General features: G+C 37.8%; 1 protein-coding gene across 3 annotated transcripts in view; it reads right to left on the bottom strand.

Moving 5' to 3' along the window:
• The window catches only part of LOC108718221 (ephrin type-A receptor 3), a 143,164-nt gene that overhangs the window by 114,711 nt on the left and 13,155 nt on the right, over positions 1 to 15,298 (bottom strand). For 2 of the 3 annotated variants that reach the window (XM_018265907.2, XM_041565017.1), the window contains exons 2-4: positions 6,113 to 6,160; positions 1,933 to 1,997; positions 664 to 1,324 (exon numbers count right to left, since the gene is read on the bottom strand). In XM_018265907.2, coding sequence (XP_018121396.1) covers positions 664 to 1,324; positions 1,933 to 1,997; positions 6,113 to 6,160 — 774 coding nt within the window. The remainder of the gene's footprint in view (positions 1 to 663; positions 1,325 to 1,932; positions 1,998 to 6,112; positions 6,161 to 15,298) is intronic. The other variant, XM_041565015.1, reaches the window with a different exon arrangement.

Genomic DNA, 15,298 nt, shown 5'->3' with positions numbered 1-15,298 from the left:
ATATTGGATTGGGAAACAGCACATCCACAAAATCACTAACCTCATCTCACCCTGTTGTACCTACATTTCTGGTACATCATTAAGTTTTGTGTTGGTTTTTCTTCTGCAGGTAAAGTATAATCCAAGGCAAGGGTAAGGAAACAGTTTCTATTTATGTTTAACTTAATGAAGAAAATGTCAGCCTTAGTGCATCTGAATAAATGGATTAAGGGGAACTATTAGGGCAGATTTGGACAATTGCATCAATGTAAGACAGGTTAAATGACATACAGTCTATACATTTGTTCCTAAGAGCCCTGATAACAAAACATGCAAATGCATTTTTGCCGCGTCCCCAGCATCCACCATGTCTTACTGAAAAGGCAATAGAAATGATTTACACATATTGTTGTGGCTTTAACTATAAAACTAGATTATGACCATTTCTGAACAATAGGATTAATATGAATATTAGACATTTGTAATGGCTCCTGTTGCAAATACGTAACACTGTTAATATAGCTCCACCCAGATCTGTTCCAGAAAAAAATGCTATTTCATGATCATTAAGTCCAACTATGAATTCATAAATACACTCTGACCTTACTTGGGTGATTGAACAAAGACTAATAAGAATAAACCAGAATAAGAACCAAAACAAGAAGAATACACCAGTGTACTTACGTATGCATGCTTCTCTCTTCTCTTCATAGCCAGGCTTGCAGGCACACCGGCCAATAGGTACTAACCATCCTCCATCAGCGCTACAGTACATTTTAGGTACATCAAATTCCACAGAGTTATTTACACATGATCCCTTAACTTCCACCAGGGCAGAGTCTCCACCAGTAACAGTATCCGGGAACAGGGCAAGGTTACGTATAGTCATGGGACACTTTTTATAAAACACCCTAACGGAAACTAATGCAATGCAAGCTCCAACATCTTGGAAGGCCAAATAGAAACCTTTCTTGTACAAGTTACTGATGTCTCTCACTTCTGTGTTCAGTTTCATGACTCTGTCTCCAACGTCCACCTGGGTAAAGCTCTCATCTGCTGCTATGGTGTCAATTTTGACATATTGGTTTTCTTTAATAAACTTCAAGTTGCTGTTATTAGATTCATAGTAGTACATGTTGAAGGTCTCCTTACATGTACCTGAAACCCCAGGGAGGCTGTTGCAGTCACGTAAAGTGAACTTTATTTCAATGTACACACGCTGAGCATTTCCTCTTGGGATCCAGCTGGTTCTTAGCCAGTTATTTTGACTGACCTCCAAAACATTGCACACTTGATATGTTCTCATAGGTGTATTTCTTTCATCCATTACACTGATCTCTTCCCACTGCCATTAACAGATGAAAAATTAGTATCACTACCACAATCACACTAGGGAAAAAGTTATTTGCTTAACAATGATACATCAGACATTGATCCATTGGATTCCAAGTTTAGGCTTCCTTCATAACAGTTCATTTCTCCAGCTACACTTCTTGCAATGCAGGAGTAGCAGCTACTTTATTCCACAATACATATCAAATACACCAGGATTCAAAGAAACGTATAATTATGGCATCTGAATTTCCCAGTAGTTACTTTTGTTATGTGTGATCATTTTACCAGTGCGTACAGAGAGATTTGCTTTGACTTGAACATTAGTAGAGGATATCAGAAAACATTTAATATGGAAACAGCGTTTGCATGATAAGTTACATGGCACTATTTGTTTGCCAACGTAGCACCGAGGTTCTCTCAATACTATATCAAGAAAGATAGCTCTATTGGTGTCCCTTACTTACTGGCTCAAGTACAGTGTAAACTCTATTAAGCAGAGATTCACTGATAGTTTTAAAATAATCGCATATAAGGATACCATGCTAAATATGATACCAATCAAATTGACTCTGTCAGTAGATATAATCCATAAAATAAAATTCAAATCATTTTACATACCCCATCTGGGGGATAGGCTACCCATCCCAGATCTCCAATTGCAGACATTGAGTCCAGTAAAGTGACTAGAAAAAAGAAAAAAAATTATGTTAGTTTAGCTGGATTTATACACCTGGCAACAAAGCACCAATCCCTCGCATCAACAAATGAGAAATGGACATTGTACTGTAGTGATCACTAAGATGATACAATATAACCAATTAAAATACACAGCACAAAGATTGCTCTTACTCACTCCAGGAACAGTAACTCATAGAGGCCTCTTAATTGAAGGTCGAATTGTAGAGGTTTTAGAGGTTTCTGAAATCACAATTAAACTCTATTTCTCGAACACCACAAATTCCATGAAAGTCATTAAAAGATCCAAATACAAAAAGTATGAATAGCTGCTGAAAATTTTTACTATAGGTTCCATGCAGGATGCTGCCATTTTTGACTAAATTGGAAAACTGGGCATCAAACAGGAAAATGAGGTTCAATGTTGAAAAATGCAAGGTTATGCACTTTGGCAAAAATAGTATATTTTTAACTAAATGGCAGTGTGTTGGGAGTTTCCTTACGTGAGAAGGATCTAGGGGTTTTTTGTGGATAACAAGTTGTCTAATTCCGGGCAGTGTCATTCTGTGGCTTCTAAAGAAAATAAAGTTCTGACTTGCATAAACTCATGGGATGAAAACATAATTCTGCCTCTTTATAGGTCCCTGGTGAGGCCTCATCTGGAGTATGCAGTGCAGTTTTGGACTCCGGTCCTTAAGAGGGATATAAATGAGCTGGAGAGAGTGCGTAAAATGAAACTGGTTAGAGGTATGGAAGACTTAAATTATGAGCCTAAACTGTCAAGGTTGGGGTTTTCTTCTCTGAAAAATTGCACTTTTGAGGGGACATGATTACACTTTACAAGTATATTAGAGGACATTGTAGATAAATAGATGGGGACCTTTTTACCCATAAAGAGGATCACCTCAGCAGAGGCCACCCCTTCAGACTAGAGATAGAGAACTTTCACTTGAAGCAGTGTACAGTAGGTGGTTCTTCCCAGTGAGGGCAGAGAGCAGGTCTGGACTGGCAATCTGTGGGTTCTGGCAAATGCCAGAGGGGCTGCTATAAGGTGCCAAAGAAAGTCAGTATTTAGTGGGCTGGTGGGGCTGATTGGGCCTCTGTGTACCTGAAATGCCAGGGCCGATTTTAATTCTCAGTCCAGACCTGGCAGAGAGGTTGTGGAATGCACTGCCGGGTGATGTTGTGATGGCTGATTCTGTTGATGCCTTTAAGAATGGCTTAGATGTTTTCTTGGACAAGCATAGTATCGAAGGCTATTGTTATCAGAGTCGGGCCAAGGTATTTTGGCACCCTAGGCAAGGGCTTCAATCAGTTCCCCCACCCGGTCCTGCATTGCCATTTCCCAACTTACCATACATATTACCCCCTATACATGTGCCAGCAGCCATCATATTGCCCAGGTACCTGTGCCAGCACCTATTATATTGCCCCCATTTGTACCTGTACCAACAGAAGTCAATCCCTCAGATTGCTCCCATCCCCCATTCTGTACCTGTGCCAGCATAAGCCAAAACATCCATCATATTGTTACCCCCAATCTGTGCCTATGCCAGCAGCAGTTTTTTAACCTTGATTTAACTATATAACTATGAAAGAAGTATAGGATTCTGTTTCTAATATAATGAATTCATCAAAAATTATTGTTTTTGAGAGATCTTGAATAGTAGAAATTATTCATCCAGAATTCACTTTGTAATCCATCTATTTGATGTTAATAAATCTAGGCCAGTGTGTGCTACCCCTTGCTTGTTCTAAACTGTCATGCTCCATCCTACTTTCCAAACCTCAAGAGGAACATAGAGAAGAGAGGAAAGTGTTTTTCAACTTCCTCACAGCAGTTAAGAGTATCCACTAAGCTCAGCTTTGTTTTGATTGCAATACACATACACATTGTAGACATTTGCTTGCCCATGTTACTTACTCCGTAGTCTTTTGCCAAACACATAGGGGCTGATTTACTAAAATTCGCATTCGTTTTTTTTTTCAAAAATCATGTTTTTTCTCTAAAAATTTCAGATTTAATAATAATAAGTGTAAAAACCACAAAAAAACTTTAATACAAAACTGCACCAAGTAAAAGTAGTCGTGGTCCTGGAGAAGTCAACGGGAGCTGTGCTGATCCTATTGGATCTTTTTAACTATTTAGACTTTTAGATGTTTTCTAATTGTAGTAATTGTCTGAAAAACTCAAATTTCTAGAGATTTTTGCAATGCTAGTATTTTGTAACGAATCGTTCAGTGTGTCTTTTCATTCGTACTTTTTAATAACAACTTTCATGACATACGTGGTTTTAGAGAAATAGAGTTTAATCGTGGTTTTAAAAACCTCTAAAATTAACCTTTAATAAACAGACCCTTTAAAGGCAATTGATTGTGTCCAGTCCAGTTGTTCTAGCTTTACTTCTGTTAGATCTACCATAACCTGGATGAATACAAACCATTTATAGACATGATTGATCGAGATATTAAACTCTCACTGGATAAACAATTTCAATGCCCATGAAATGAACAAATGCCACTATCATTGTTTCTCTTCCAGTAACAGAGAAAAGGTGCCTTTTCTACTAAAATCGTCTCCTTGAGCCAATTCAAATGCTCTGAATCTCTTTATCGCTTCCATATGTTACTCATACTCTCATCAATACATATCTCTGTTTCTTGCCATTGATTCATTTTTTTCATCTCTCCACTTTATTCAAGTGCTAAATCATTAACTCAGTTCATCTTCTGGAATCTTCTATGTCCACTTAAAATATTGCCTGATTAGGTCTATTCTGAAAATGAAACTTGATCCCTCTCCTCCCTCCTCTTTATTGAATGGCTGCCCTTCTTCCATGTTCCTCTATCATTTTTCTCGGAACTCCTGAACCTGATGTATATACTTAGATGTCTTAATGTCTGTTTTTGCAAAAGCCTCATCAATTGACAATTCTAATGGGCCAGTTTACTCAACTAGTTTGACAAATAGCCTAAATCTTCCTTTTCCTGTTTGATGAAGTGTTTTGAGGCTTTTCTGCTCACCTTATCCTCATGCACACACACCCATTCATTTGGTGACTTTTAGGGAAAATTCCACTCCATTTTAGCCAAATGACTGAGCTCAAATAGAGGTGTCAAATAGGTATTTACCTGATAGCAAAATAGCTTAGTTCATTATTGACAGGAACCAAGATTGGTACTATGAAATGTTGTGTATTACGCTTAATGTTTTTTCTCTAAATTCTCTAAGTCATCTGTTTTCTAGCTACAGAATCTTTTCCCCTAAATTTCCTCTTAGTAAAAACCATCCTCACACCAGCTTTGTGCTGATCGAATTCATCAGCATCAATGTCCATATTTCATTCCATCAGATTCACATTGTTAAATCTTTTCATGTTTCATAATGGAGTTTATTAAGTATTTACGTGCATAATTATTAGGTACCATTCTTTGTGCTAACGTGCATTACTTCCTGTTATCCTGGAGATCTGAAGAGAAAGGCTATTGAAGATTAAGAATAATGATCATGCTACCCATTTGTCATTCTGGAAGTGAGATTGTGAGAAATTTAAATCAATTACCATATGGAAATCAAACTCAGACAAATAGACTTTCAAAGTACAGTAATTGAGTGTTTATATGAAAATGAGTGGGAGTTGTACCGTACAAAGGAAATACATTTTACATATACTGAAAGGAAAAGAGAACATTATGGTGGAGAGAACACCGGTTATCTGAACGGTTACATGGTTAAAAAAAATGACATAAAACGGCATAGATTCAAAAATTCATAGATTAGCACACAATCTTCTACAAACTTGGCATCTAGATGGCTTCCCAATAGGATACACTGCTATCCTTCATGTAAACTCTACAATATATTGCATATAATTGACTACAGAATGGATTATGCTTTACTATCTGTGCTATCATATAGTGGTCAAATCCATAAAATGGGTAATGAGGTTGGAAAGTGGCTCTCACAAAGTGATATACGGTTCTGCACAGACATGCATGCAGATATGCACAAACAATGACTAACACGCTTAGCGGATGTAAGCCTGTGTTTGTATGGGAGCTATGACAATTAGACACATGGTATGAAAGTCGACTGGCATGTGCCACCACAAAAAAATCTCACCTGAGCATGATGATTGAACACAGGGGTGCAATGCATCAGACGTCAAGACTGTAGCAAGAAAAACACAAATATGTCATTTCCTATGAATGTTATGTTAGAAAGCCCACCTTTACTAAGAACAGCTCTAGGTACAGTACCATTGAAACAAACTGTAAAACGTCTTGCTATTCTGAGGGCATTGTGTCTGTTGGTGCTGTTATACAGCAATATTCTCTTTTCTATTTCATACAATACATCCCAATGCTTTCTCTGTATTCTTAGAAGAATTCCCATAGGGAGGCAGCACAAACAGACACTTGGCTTTGCCTTTTAGAACATTTATTCCAGCAGAGTTGGCACAAGCTTTCGGGGTCAACCCCTTCCTTAGGTGAGGAAGGGGTTGACCCCGAAAGCTTGTGCCAACTCTGATGGAATAAAGGTTCTAAAAGGCAAAGCCAAGTGTCTGGTGTGCTTCCTCCCTATGGGAATTCTTGTATGAAAAATTGGCTTGGAAGTGGGTGGAGGAGTTGAATGCAACCTATGGAAAGAAAGTAAGTGGTGTGCCGAAGAAAAAGTGTTTTGGTTCTCTGTATTCTTTACATAAGAACAGTGTTAGGCTTATACAGTATGCATCTGTTTGTTCCCTGGACCGCTCAAATAAAAGGGCAACCAATTTTCTGAGTTTTAACCTTGAAAGTAAGTGAATTGCAGGTAACACGTCCCTGTGTTAAACGTATAATGAAGCAGTAGAATTCATAATGAATCAGATGAAAGTTGAGAGTAGGACTGGCCAGACCAGGGATGACTTTGACGTAGTTGGCCAACTTCAATATATTGCAATAAATAGACAAACAATCCCTGTTTTGTTTAAAGGCATTTATAGTAGTTTATTGCACAGAATGTCTTAATGTCTTAAATATATGATAATGGGTTGAGTGCAGAGGACCTCTTGTATTTGTCTTTATATATATATACTGTATACGTGTATAGATATGCCACAGCTACATGTCTACTAATACCACATTTTACGTTGTCTATTGAGAAAGGTCCTATAAGAAACTGCACAGTAGATACAGAATAGATATGATTTCATTGCCTGTATAAAGATATCCTTGCCTAGTGACTATCATGTTAACAGAATCTTGAAATAATCCTTTAGTAAATCAATGATAGGGCTTCCTAGCGAGAGACATTACAAAGTATCCTCCAAATGTCTAGGCAGGTGTCTGCCGTGCAATTTACAAACTGTTTTATGAAATGGGAGCTCTGCCTGGATTATGCATCCTCATAGTTTATTTTGGTGTATTTCATTGTGTTCTTATATTCCTTTAAGAAAGCCAGCTGCTCCCAATAATTCAACGTATGCCTGGAGTCCATCCTTCGCCAGAAGCTGTAAAGGTTACACATAATAGCAGACTACCGACTGTCACAGCTTGTGTTTGTTTAAATAAGAGACTCCTATTGACTCACCCGTTCTATACATGTACATTTCCAGCATGCAGCCCTAGTATTTCTTTCTCACCAACCATGGTAATTTACACTTTTTCCTTGACCTTAAGCCTCAGATCCCTGGAGATCTCTCAGTTTAATAAGCTCCCCAGCTAGAGGCTAATTGCGGAACAAATCATTTGTTCAACAAAGTGTGAATCATAGCGAACCGGGAACGGTATAAGACTTTTCCTTTGCTGGTAATATACAAGCACCATTTCTCTAGAGATTTTAACTCTATTGTGTTTTAAATACATACAACCAAACCTCGTTTAGCAGATCACAGGCTACTCTAAACTCTACCTGACCACACAGAAAGATCTATTGACTGATACAGGAGCAGAAACTACAGAATCACAACAATGAAATTAAGTGACAATTATTTTTACATTCTTTTCTTTTTGCTTTGAAAAAAGAGCAATATTCTCTGTGTAAGCACTGACTTAAGAATGAACATAGTACAAATGGACATCAGTGCAATAACACATAATAGCCAATCAGAAGTTAGTTTTATTAGAACAGCATATTTAAATTAATGAATACAATTGCACAATTGGGCTATTATACACCATATTTGTCAATGGGTGAACACAAAGCTATAAGTCACTGGAGGTCAATTTAAAGGTTGTCTTTTCACTTGTATAGTATTTTGAGGGGCATTGTTATCAAAGGATGAAAATAGAGCTATCTTTGTTTTTACTTTTTGATGTGATGTGAAACCCCCAGGTGGTCTGCAGTGATCACCACAACAACTCTTGTGTTTTTTGAAACACCCTTGAAAAAGGGCCTTGGTGCCCGAAACATGTCGTGTGGACGCACAATAAAAGCGTAATTTGCAGTTATCCTGCTCACAGTGTGTGATTCCCAAATTCGTATATACATTATTAATAAAGGTAAGGCAGAGACGGGCCTTTCCGGGGAACCATAGGTGTTAGGGAGAATGCTTTGTTTTAGTGTGACCCAATAAATATTGTTTCACAATTAAAATCTTAGGAAACCAGGGCCATTGAGGAAGCGGTGTTGCTGTCAAGGGGGATGATGTTTAACTTAAGGGAAACTAATGGGCATTCTGCATGCAAAATTTTCTAGTGTTGAACATGCATGCAATGATGATGTATATAGCAGTAGGAGATAGTAATAAGTGAGGAAGTGAGGATATAGAATATAGGATGTCGTTAGAGAGTATGAGTGCGATAATGTTGAAGGGGTATTAATGAAGGAGTGTTGAGTGATTAGTGTAGGTGGTGTTGTGTTGGATATAGTGCGAAGAAGGGATATAGAGATTTGCTAAGTGAGATTATTAGTGCGAGATATGTGATATGGTCGTGTGGTGGACAAGAGAATCATTGTGTAGTGAGGAGGAGGAGATATAAGGTCTCCGATATTAGATGGGTCTTGGATAGGTTGAGTGTGATACGTAAGATGTATGGTGTAGATAGAAGTGAATGGCGCAGATTAGTGTTGAGTGTTATTGTTGAACTTTGATATGGAGATGAGAGTTCATAGTGAGAGTGTTTAGTAGATGTGGAAGTGTAATGTTTATAAGTAGTACTTGCTTGTAACTAGGTGATTTTGTGGACGCACGAGTCTAGTGTAGGAGGTAGATAGATATTAGAGTGGGAGACGCATTAGAGTCATGGTATTGTGAGGTGTAGCAGGTGTGTGTGGTGGATAATTGCGCGATAAGGAAATTATATATTAGACTTGTATAGATCCGCTGTGAGTAAGTGATGTGTTAAGTATGTGTTATGATGATATAGATGTATTGTTTGAATATTGTATAAGGAGTGGTGAAGAAGATATCGAGAGGTATTGAGGATGATGTAATAAGTTGTATGGTAGATATGTGTAGCAGTGGAGTGTCGATGAGGTGTGATAGTGAGTGGTGATAGAGGGAAGGAGTTTCTGAGTGATGAGGCGATATCTTATGATTGTTATATCAGATTGTGTATTAGGGAGTTGAGTAGCAATGATAACTTAAGTGGATTGCTGTAGTGGGTATATATGAGTCTCCGTAAGATTTAGGGATTGTGATAGTTGAGTACGGTTAGATGAGTGATGCTGTGGTGACGATCCAGGTGTTGCCTGTTGCGTTATGGATGTAACTGAGGTATGTGGGTAGACTCTAAGTAGTATTATGGAATATGTATATTAGAATGTAGGTTATATAGATTTGTGTGATAGCAATATAGTGTAATGAGGTTGAAAGGTTGAGGTAATGTGAGATGAAGTTGGTTGTGGATATAAGAAAGTAGGAGTGATTGCGTGTAATTAAGTGTAGTAATAGTTTTAGTTGAGTGGATAGAATCTGTTTGCACTTCAGTATACAATTCACATAGTGTGACGGTATTTGATAGGATTAGATGAGATACGTAGATGAGTATGCAATGGTATCTGATAATCAGGATCTTAGATTGTGGATGAGAGGTGTGAGGTAGATGAGATTTTGTGTTAGCGGGGTGTTATATGGGTATGTAGACTGGTAAGGAGGGAGTGAGATTGGAGATTGGTGGATGATAGTGAAGGTGGAAGATGCTGTATATAATGAGGTGAGTATATGGATGAGGATGAGGAGAGAGTGAATAGGTTGTGGGTGAGGAGATATTAGAGGTAATGATTCGTGTAGATGCAGTGTAAATAAGGAAGATATGAATGAAAGATGTAGATATGGTTAGGGGGAAAGTAGGAATGAGGAGTGAGGGTGATGATAAGGTGACGATGGAGGTAGTATATTAGTGAGTGGTAGATCATAGGAGGATGGAGTTAGAGGATGTGGCAGGTATGAGGTATGGATTCGAGTGATGGGTGGTGATGAGCAGTATGAGGAGATTAGTAGTGGTGAAGTGGTGTAGGATAGGGAGTAGTGGGTAGATGTGTAGTAGAGGAATATGGGGGAAGAGCTCGGTGGTGTGTGAGGAATGAGATATGTGTGAGGCGCTATGTGGGAGGTCAGTGGAGGGTAAGTGTGATAGCTAAGGGTCGGTAGATAGATTTATGATAGATTATTGTGAGTAGGTAATTAATATACGAGTATTGGGAAGGTGGGTATAGAGTGAGATAGAGACTTTAACTAAGGATGTTGGATGTGGGTGTAGGGTAGATTAGATCTGTAGTGTGGAGTATTAGTGTATATTATGGTACGTTAGTAGTCTGAGAGGGTTGAAGTGTATGTGAGTAGAGTGATGAGTGAGGGTGAAAGGAGTGTTAGGGTGAGAATGAGGGTAGCAGTTGACGTAGGAATGTGTATTGTCCTGATGTCATTATTCGTTCATTCGTATGTTATTTGATCAGTACTCCGACGCATGGATATTTGTCAAATTTCGTCATAGATTAGTCGCACCAAAGTCTTGTGAGATAGAGCTTTGTTTTCTTGTATATTACTGTCCCGCAAAAAAATGATCAATGTAACCTATAGGTAACTTTTAATGTAGATTACTATTATAAAAATAAAATTTTTAGTGTCAGTATCACTTTAAGTGCCTGTTGCTTTGTTTGTCAATAAAGCTTCAGCCTATGTTTGTAGTGTGCCTTATCATCTAAAGGTCCAACTATTGCTATATCCCCTAGAAAACCTTTTCATGCAGTGTGCCTATATTGGACTGGAGATCACCTAGAACATTTGATACAGTGTAAGAACCAACGGAGTAGGTGATACGTATTCACACACTCTGGTCAGTAGTCAACATGTCCAACTACAATTCTTTTAGTCAGAGGATGAGAACTTTTCCTGGAATTGGTAAAGAAGAAATTATTCCATCTGTATTGCAAAGTGAACAAATTCTTCTACACATTCAAGGCAAGAATGTAGACCCCTTTCCATATTGGTAGTGATCTTCACCATCCATTGTATAATTATTATATCATCAAAGTGTTCTTTAATATTGTGTCATATTGGGAATTTCATTCCAATAAAATGGAATATTTTTCGTTATATACCAGAGAAACAGTCAGATCTGGGGTTTGGGTGGAAGGTGTGTTAACCCAAATGCTAAATTTTGTAAGTGATTGGTTGCTAGAAATTGTACAGGTATAGGATCCCTTATCCGGAAACCCGATATCCAAAAAGATCCGAATTACGGAATGGCTGTCTCCCATAGACTCCATTTTATCCAAATAATTGAAATTTTTAAAAATGATTTCCTTTTTCTCTGTAATAATAAAACAGTAGCTTGTACTTGATCCCATCTAAGATATAATTAATCCTTATTGGAAGCAAAACCAGCCTATTGGGTTTATTTAATGTTTAAATGAATTTCTAGTAGACTTAAGGCATGAAGACCCAAATTACGGAAAGATCCATTATCCGGAAAACCCCAGGTCCCAAGCATTCTGAATAACAGGTCCCATACCTGTACCAGCTACAAGTTGGAGATCTATCATGTAAAAAAAAAATGACATTCTATGTCTATGACTGTCCTAAACATTGTCCACAATAACAGCATAGCATAATCAGTTATTTATCAGTGTAACCTCTGAGCAGGTTATAAAGAAGGTGGTGGTCATTTACGTGCTGTTAACAAAGGCCAGTTAAGTTGCTGACATCACTCAGTATACCTGACAGTGAGCTGTCCTACCAAGACACAAGGATGGAATTTGACCCTAAAAGTGCATGTCAGTCCTTGGTAACTATCTTGTAAATCTAAAGGATGCTCAACATGAAAAGTCAGGAAAAAAATGTTGTCCCCAAGTAATTCTTGTCCATTCCAGATTTGGCAAGAAGTGTTTTGTGTCCTCTTGCCTCAAGAGACAAGGCATTTTTTCTTAGATCGACTGTGGAACCACCACAAGTGCCCAACTGTGTGTGTTTGTGTGAAGAAAGAATGACAAATCTTGTCTAGAATATTTTGCAGGACCTAACATGAATGTGAGCACACAGAGTGGGTTGAAACCCACAGGAGCAATCTGTTAAGGGTTTAACTGGGCTCTTACTAGTGTTGCCAGTAGCATTTCTGTGTTTTGTCTAATTTTGGCCTTTCTCTTCTCTTACTCCTACTGTAGCTAATACCTCTCTCTTTTAATAAACCAAGTCATATAATATATTATATATCTTTTCATATCATTTCTTTTCTCCAATCACCCTTACGCCTTAAATTTTTCATACCCCACCAACCCATATACAGTAACCAACGCATATTTCATATTTGAATGTACATTAATGTTTTATGAACTGACTTTAATAAGATTACAGTGAGTGGTCGGAGTAAGAGCAAAAATTATCTCTTAACTGACATCATGTCTCACTAGAGAGAATTAACTCAAACATGGACATTGAATGCTGTATAGATGCCTCTTAGTTATTTCTAACTAAGATTGGATTGGGATCTGTGAACTAATAAATGTTTGTCAATAATCTTGAATGTGAAATATACTTGTTTAAGAAGCCACATACTATGCAGAGCTAATCTTGTAGAGCAAGACTGACCCCCACACTACTAATTGGCGTGGGCTGACCCAACAAACAAACATGTGCTCAGGACAAAGTATAAATATATATATATATATATTTGTGCGTGTGTTCAGTACGTGCAAAGGGAAGGAGATCATGGGACACATTTACCAACAACATGTAAAACTGGTGTCTTTACAGGTTCTATACATAACATCTGCATAGGCTAGTTGTAAATGAGTATCCAGGGGCTTTTTGGGAAATTAATTTAATAAGATAACCATGATGATTAAGTTGCCTACTATGCTAAAAGAAAATGGAAAGCAAATGTGTGGGAAGGTCATGAGTTAATCAGCTGTGCTGAGCAAGTCCCATAGGGGCCCTTAGGAATTATCAGTCTAAAGCCAGTTCCTCTGCACGTCAGAGCCAGCTCGTGCTCAATTCCCATTAGTCGTGATATTCCCTGGGGAGAGGAATCCACCTCTGATGGAAGAGAAACCTGTGACAGGATTTGGTGTATAGCAACCAGACGGCATGTTCATTTACCCACCCCTTGAGGGCATAAACCATACCGTAATGCCGTGTTGGCTTGATACTGAGGTTTAAAACACAGTAACGTATAACATTGGTTTGTATGCTCCAGCACCAACAATCTGCTTGGATAAACAGTAGCCTTATTTATTATGGTAATTTTTGTCTCTTTCAGGGTTCTACCTCTTTTTACCCAGAAACAAATATTTTAGTCTTTATATGGTCAAATCACCTGTCTTTTAAAGTTTTGCACATGTCTTTTATTACAGCTGACTATGCACAGCTTTTATTAAAGGATAAATAAACCTTAAAAATAAGTGAATGTAAAATCGATGAGGGTGCTATTCTAAGAATTTTTGCAATGTGTATTTATTATTTTATTTCTTTTAATTCCAGGATATTAAAGGATACATGTACAGTTAACGCTAATTAATTAATTTTGTTACAAAAGCGCCACTTGCTGGTCATTTTCCCACCAGTCTGACCACCAAGTAGTCAAGGAAGTTGTCAGGAGAAAGAAAGAGGCAGCCTCTTCTTCAGCCTCTGCTCTGCTTATGAAAAAAACAAGAGATCTTTCTCAAGCAGCCCTCTTTATTTCTCCTTGACTACTTGGTGGTAAGACTGGTCAGAAAATGACCAGCAGGTGGCAATGTTGTAACATAATTAATTAATTAATTAACTAACGTTAACAGTACATGTATCCTTTAATATCTTGGCATTAAAATACATAAATAATGAATGTACATTTTAGAATGCTTAGAATAGCACCCTCATCAATTTTACACTTATTTTTAATGTTTTCTTATCCTTTAAGGTCAACATAGCTTCAACAGAGCTAGTCATTGCAACTTATGTTGGCAAGGAAATACAAACAGGGCAATTGTGAGCAGCCTTGTGCTTCCATGAGGGCACATTGTGCAGTGGTTACTAAAGCAATTTAAGCATACAGAACAGAGATGGAGAGAGAGTTTGGAAATGCTGCAGTGTGTAGCTATAGATGGCAGATGGCAGAACAAGTCTTGAAACGTACAATTTACAATATTGATCACAAACTAAACAAATCTGTCTCTGCTGAATAAGGTTTCTGGCTCTAAAACGTTTTTTACACTAGACACATTATCCCAGGCTGCCCCAGATTTCTCCGGGTTCCCGGAAGACTGGAATTCCCCTGAACCAAGACATGTTTCCAGTTCACATCACTCTGCATTCAGCTCTTCTGTGTAGTTGACTCTTTCGTAGTTACCTTCAGCTAGATCCTAGCTACAAGTATTCTCCCAGGTCATATATATATATACAGAAAGAGTGTTTCATTAGAGTGAATGCCTGGCCTAATCACTTGGGTATACACATACAAAAGACTGAAGTGTATTCCATGTAGAGGTGAATGAATGGAATTCTAAAAAAGTACTTATCCAAAAAAAAAATTTGGATTGTTTTAACACAGTTACAGCATTCATTCATATCTCATTTTTTTAAATGCCAAATATGGCTGTGCTGAAGTATGTTCAATCTGTGTATCATGAGATGAATATTATGCTTAAAGGTTGGCTTTACACAGATAAACATAATCATGAACCCATTAATCTTACGTAATTCCCCAACAGATACAATGGGAACCACATTGAATATAGTCATATAATAATGCAGAGCAAATGTAGATGTGTTCTTTCTTCTATTCCAGGGGGCAACACAGCAGGGTCACAGGCATTAGAGATATATTTTAAAGTGTGGAACAATAGGAACATTATATTGCAGTCTGCTTGGTTCTTACTATACCCCTGGGTTGTGCTACAGGATATTGT

Source organism: Xenopus laevis, chromosome 5S (genome assembly GCF_017654675.1).
Source record: "Xenopus laevis strain J_2021 chromosome 5S, Xenopus_laevis_v10.1, whole genome shotgun sequence".
Taxonomy (NCBI): Eukaryota; Metazoa; Chordata; class Amphibia; order Anura; family Pipidae; genus Xenopus; species Xenopus laevis.
The sequence above is the reverse complement of the archived record's forward strand: the minus strand, read 5'-3'. Positions and strand labels throughout refer to the sequence as shown.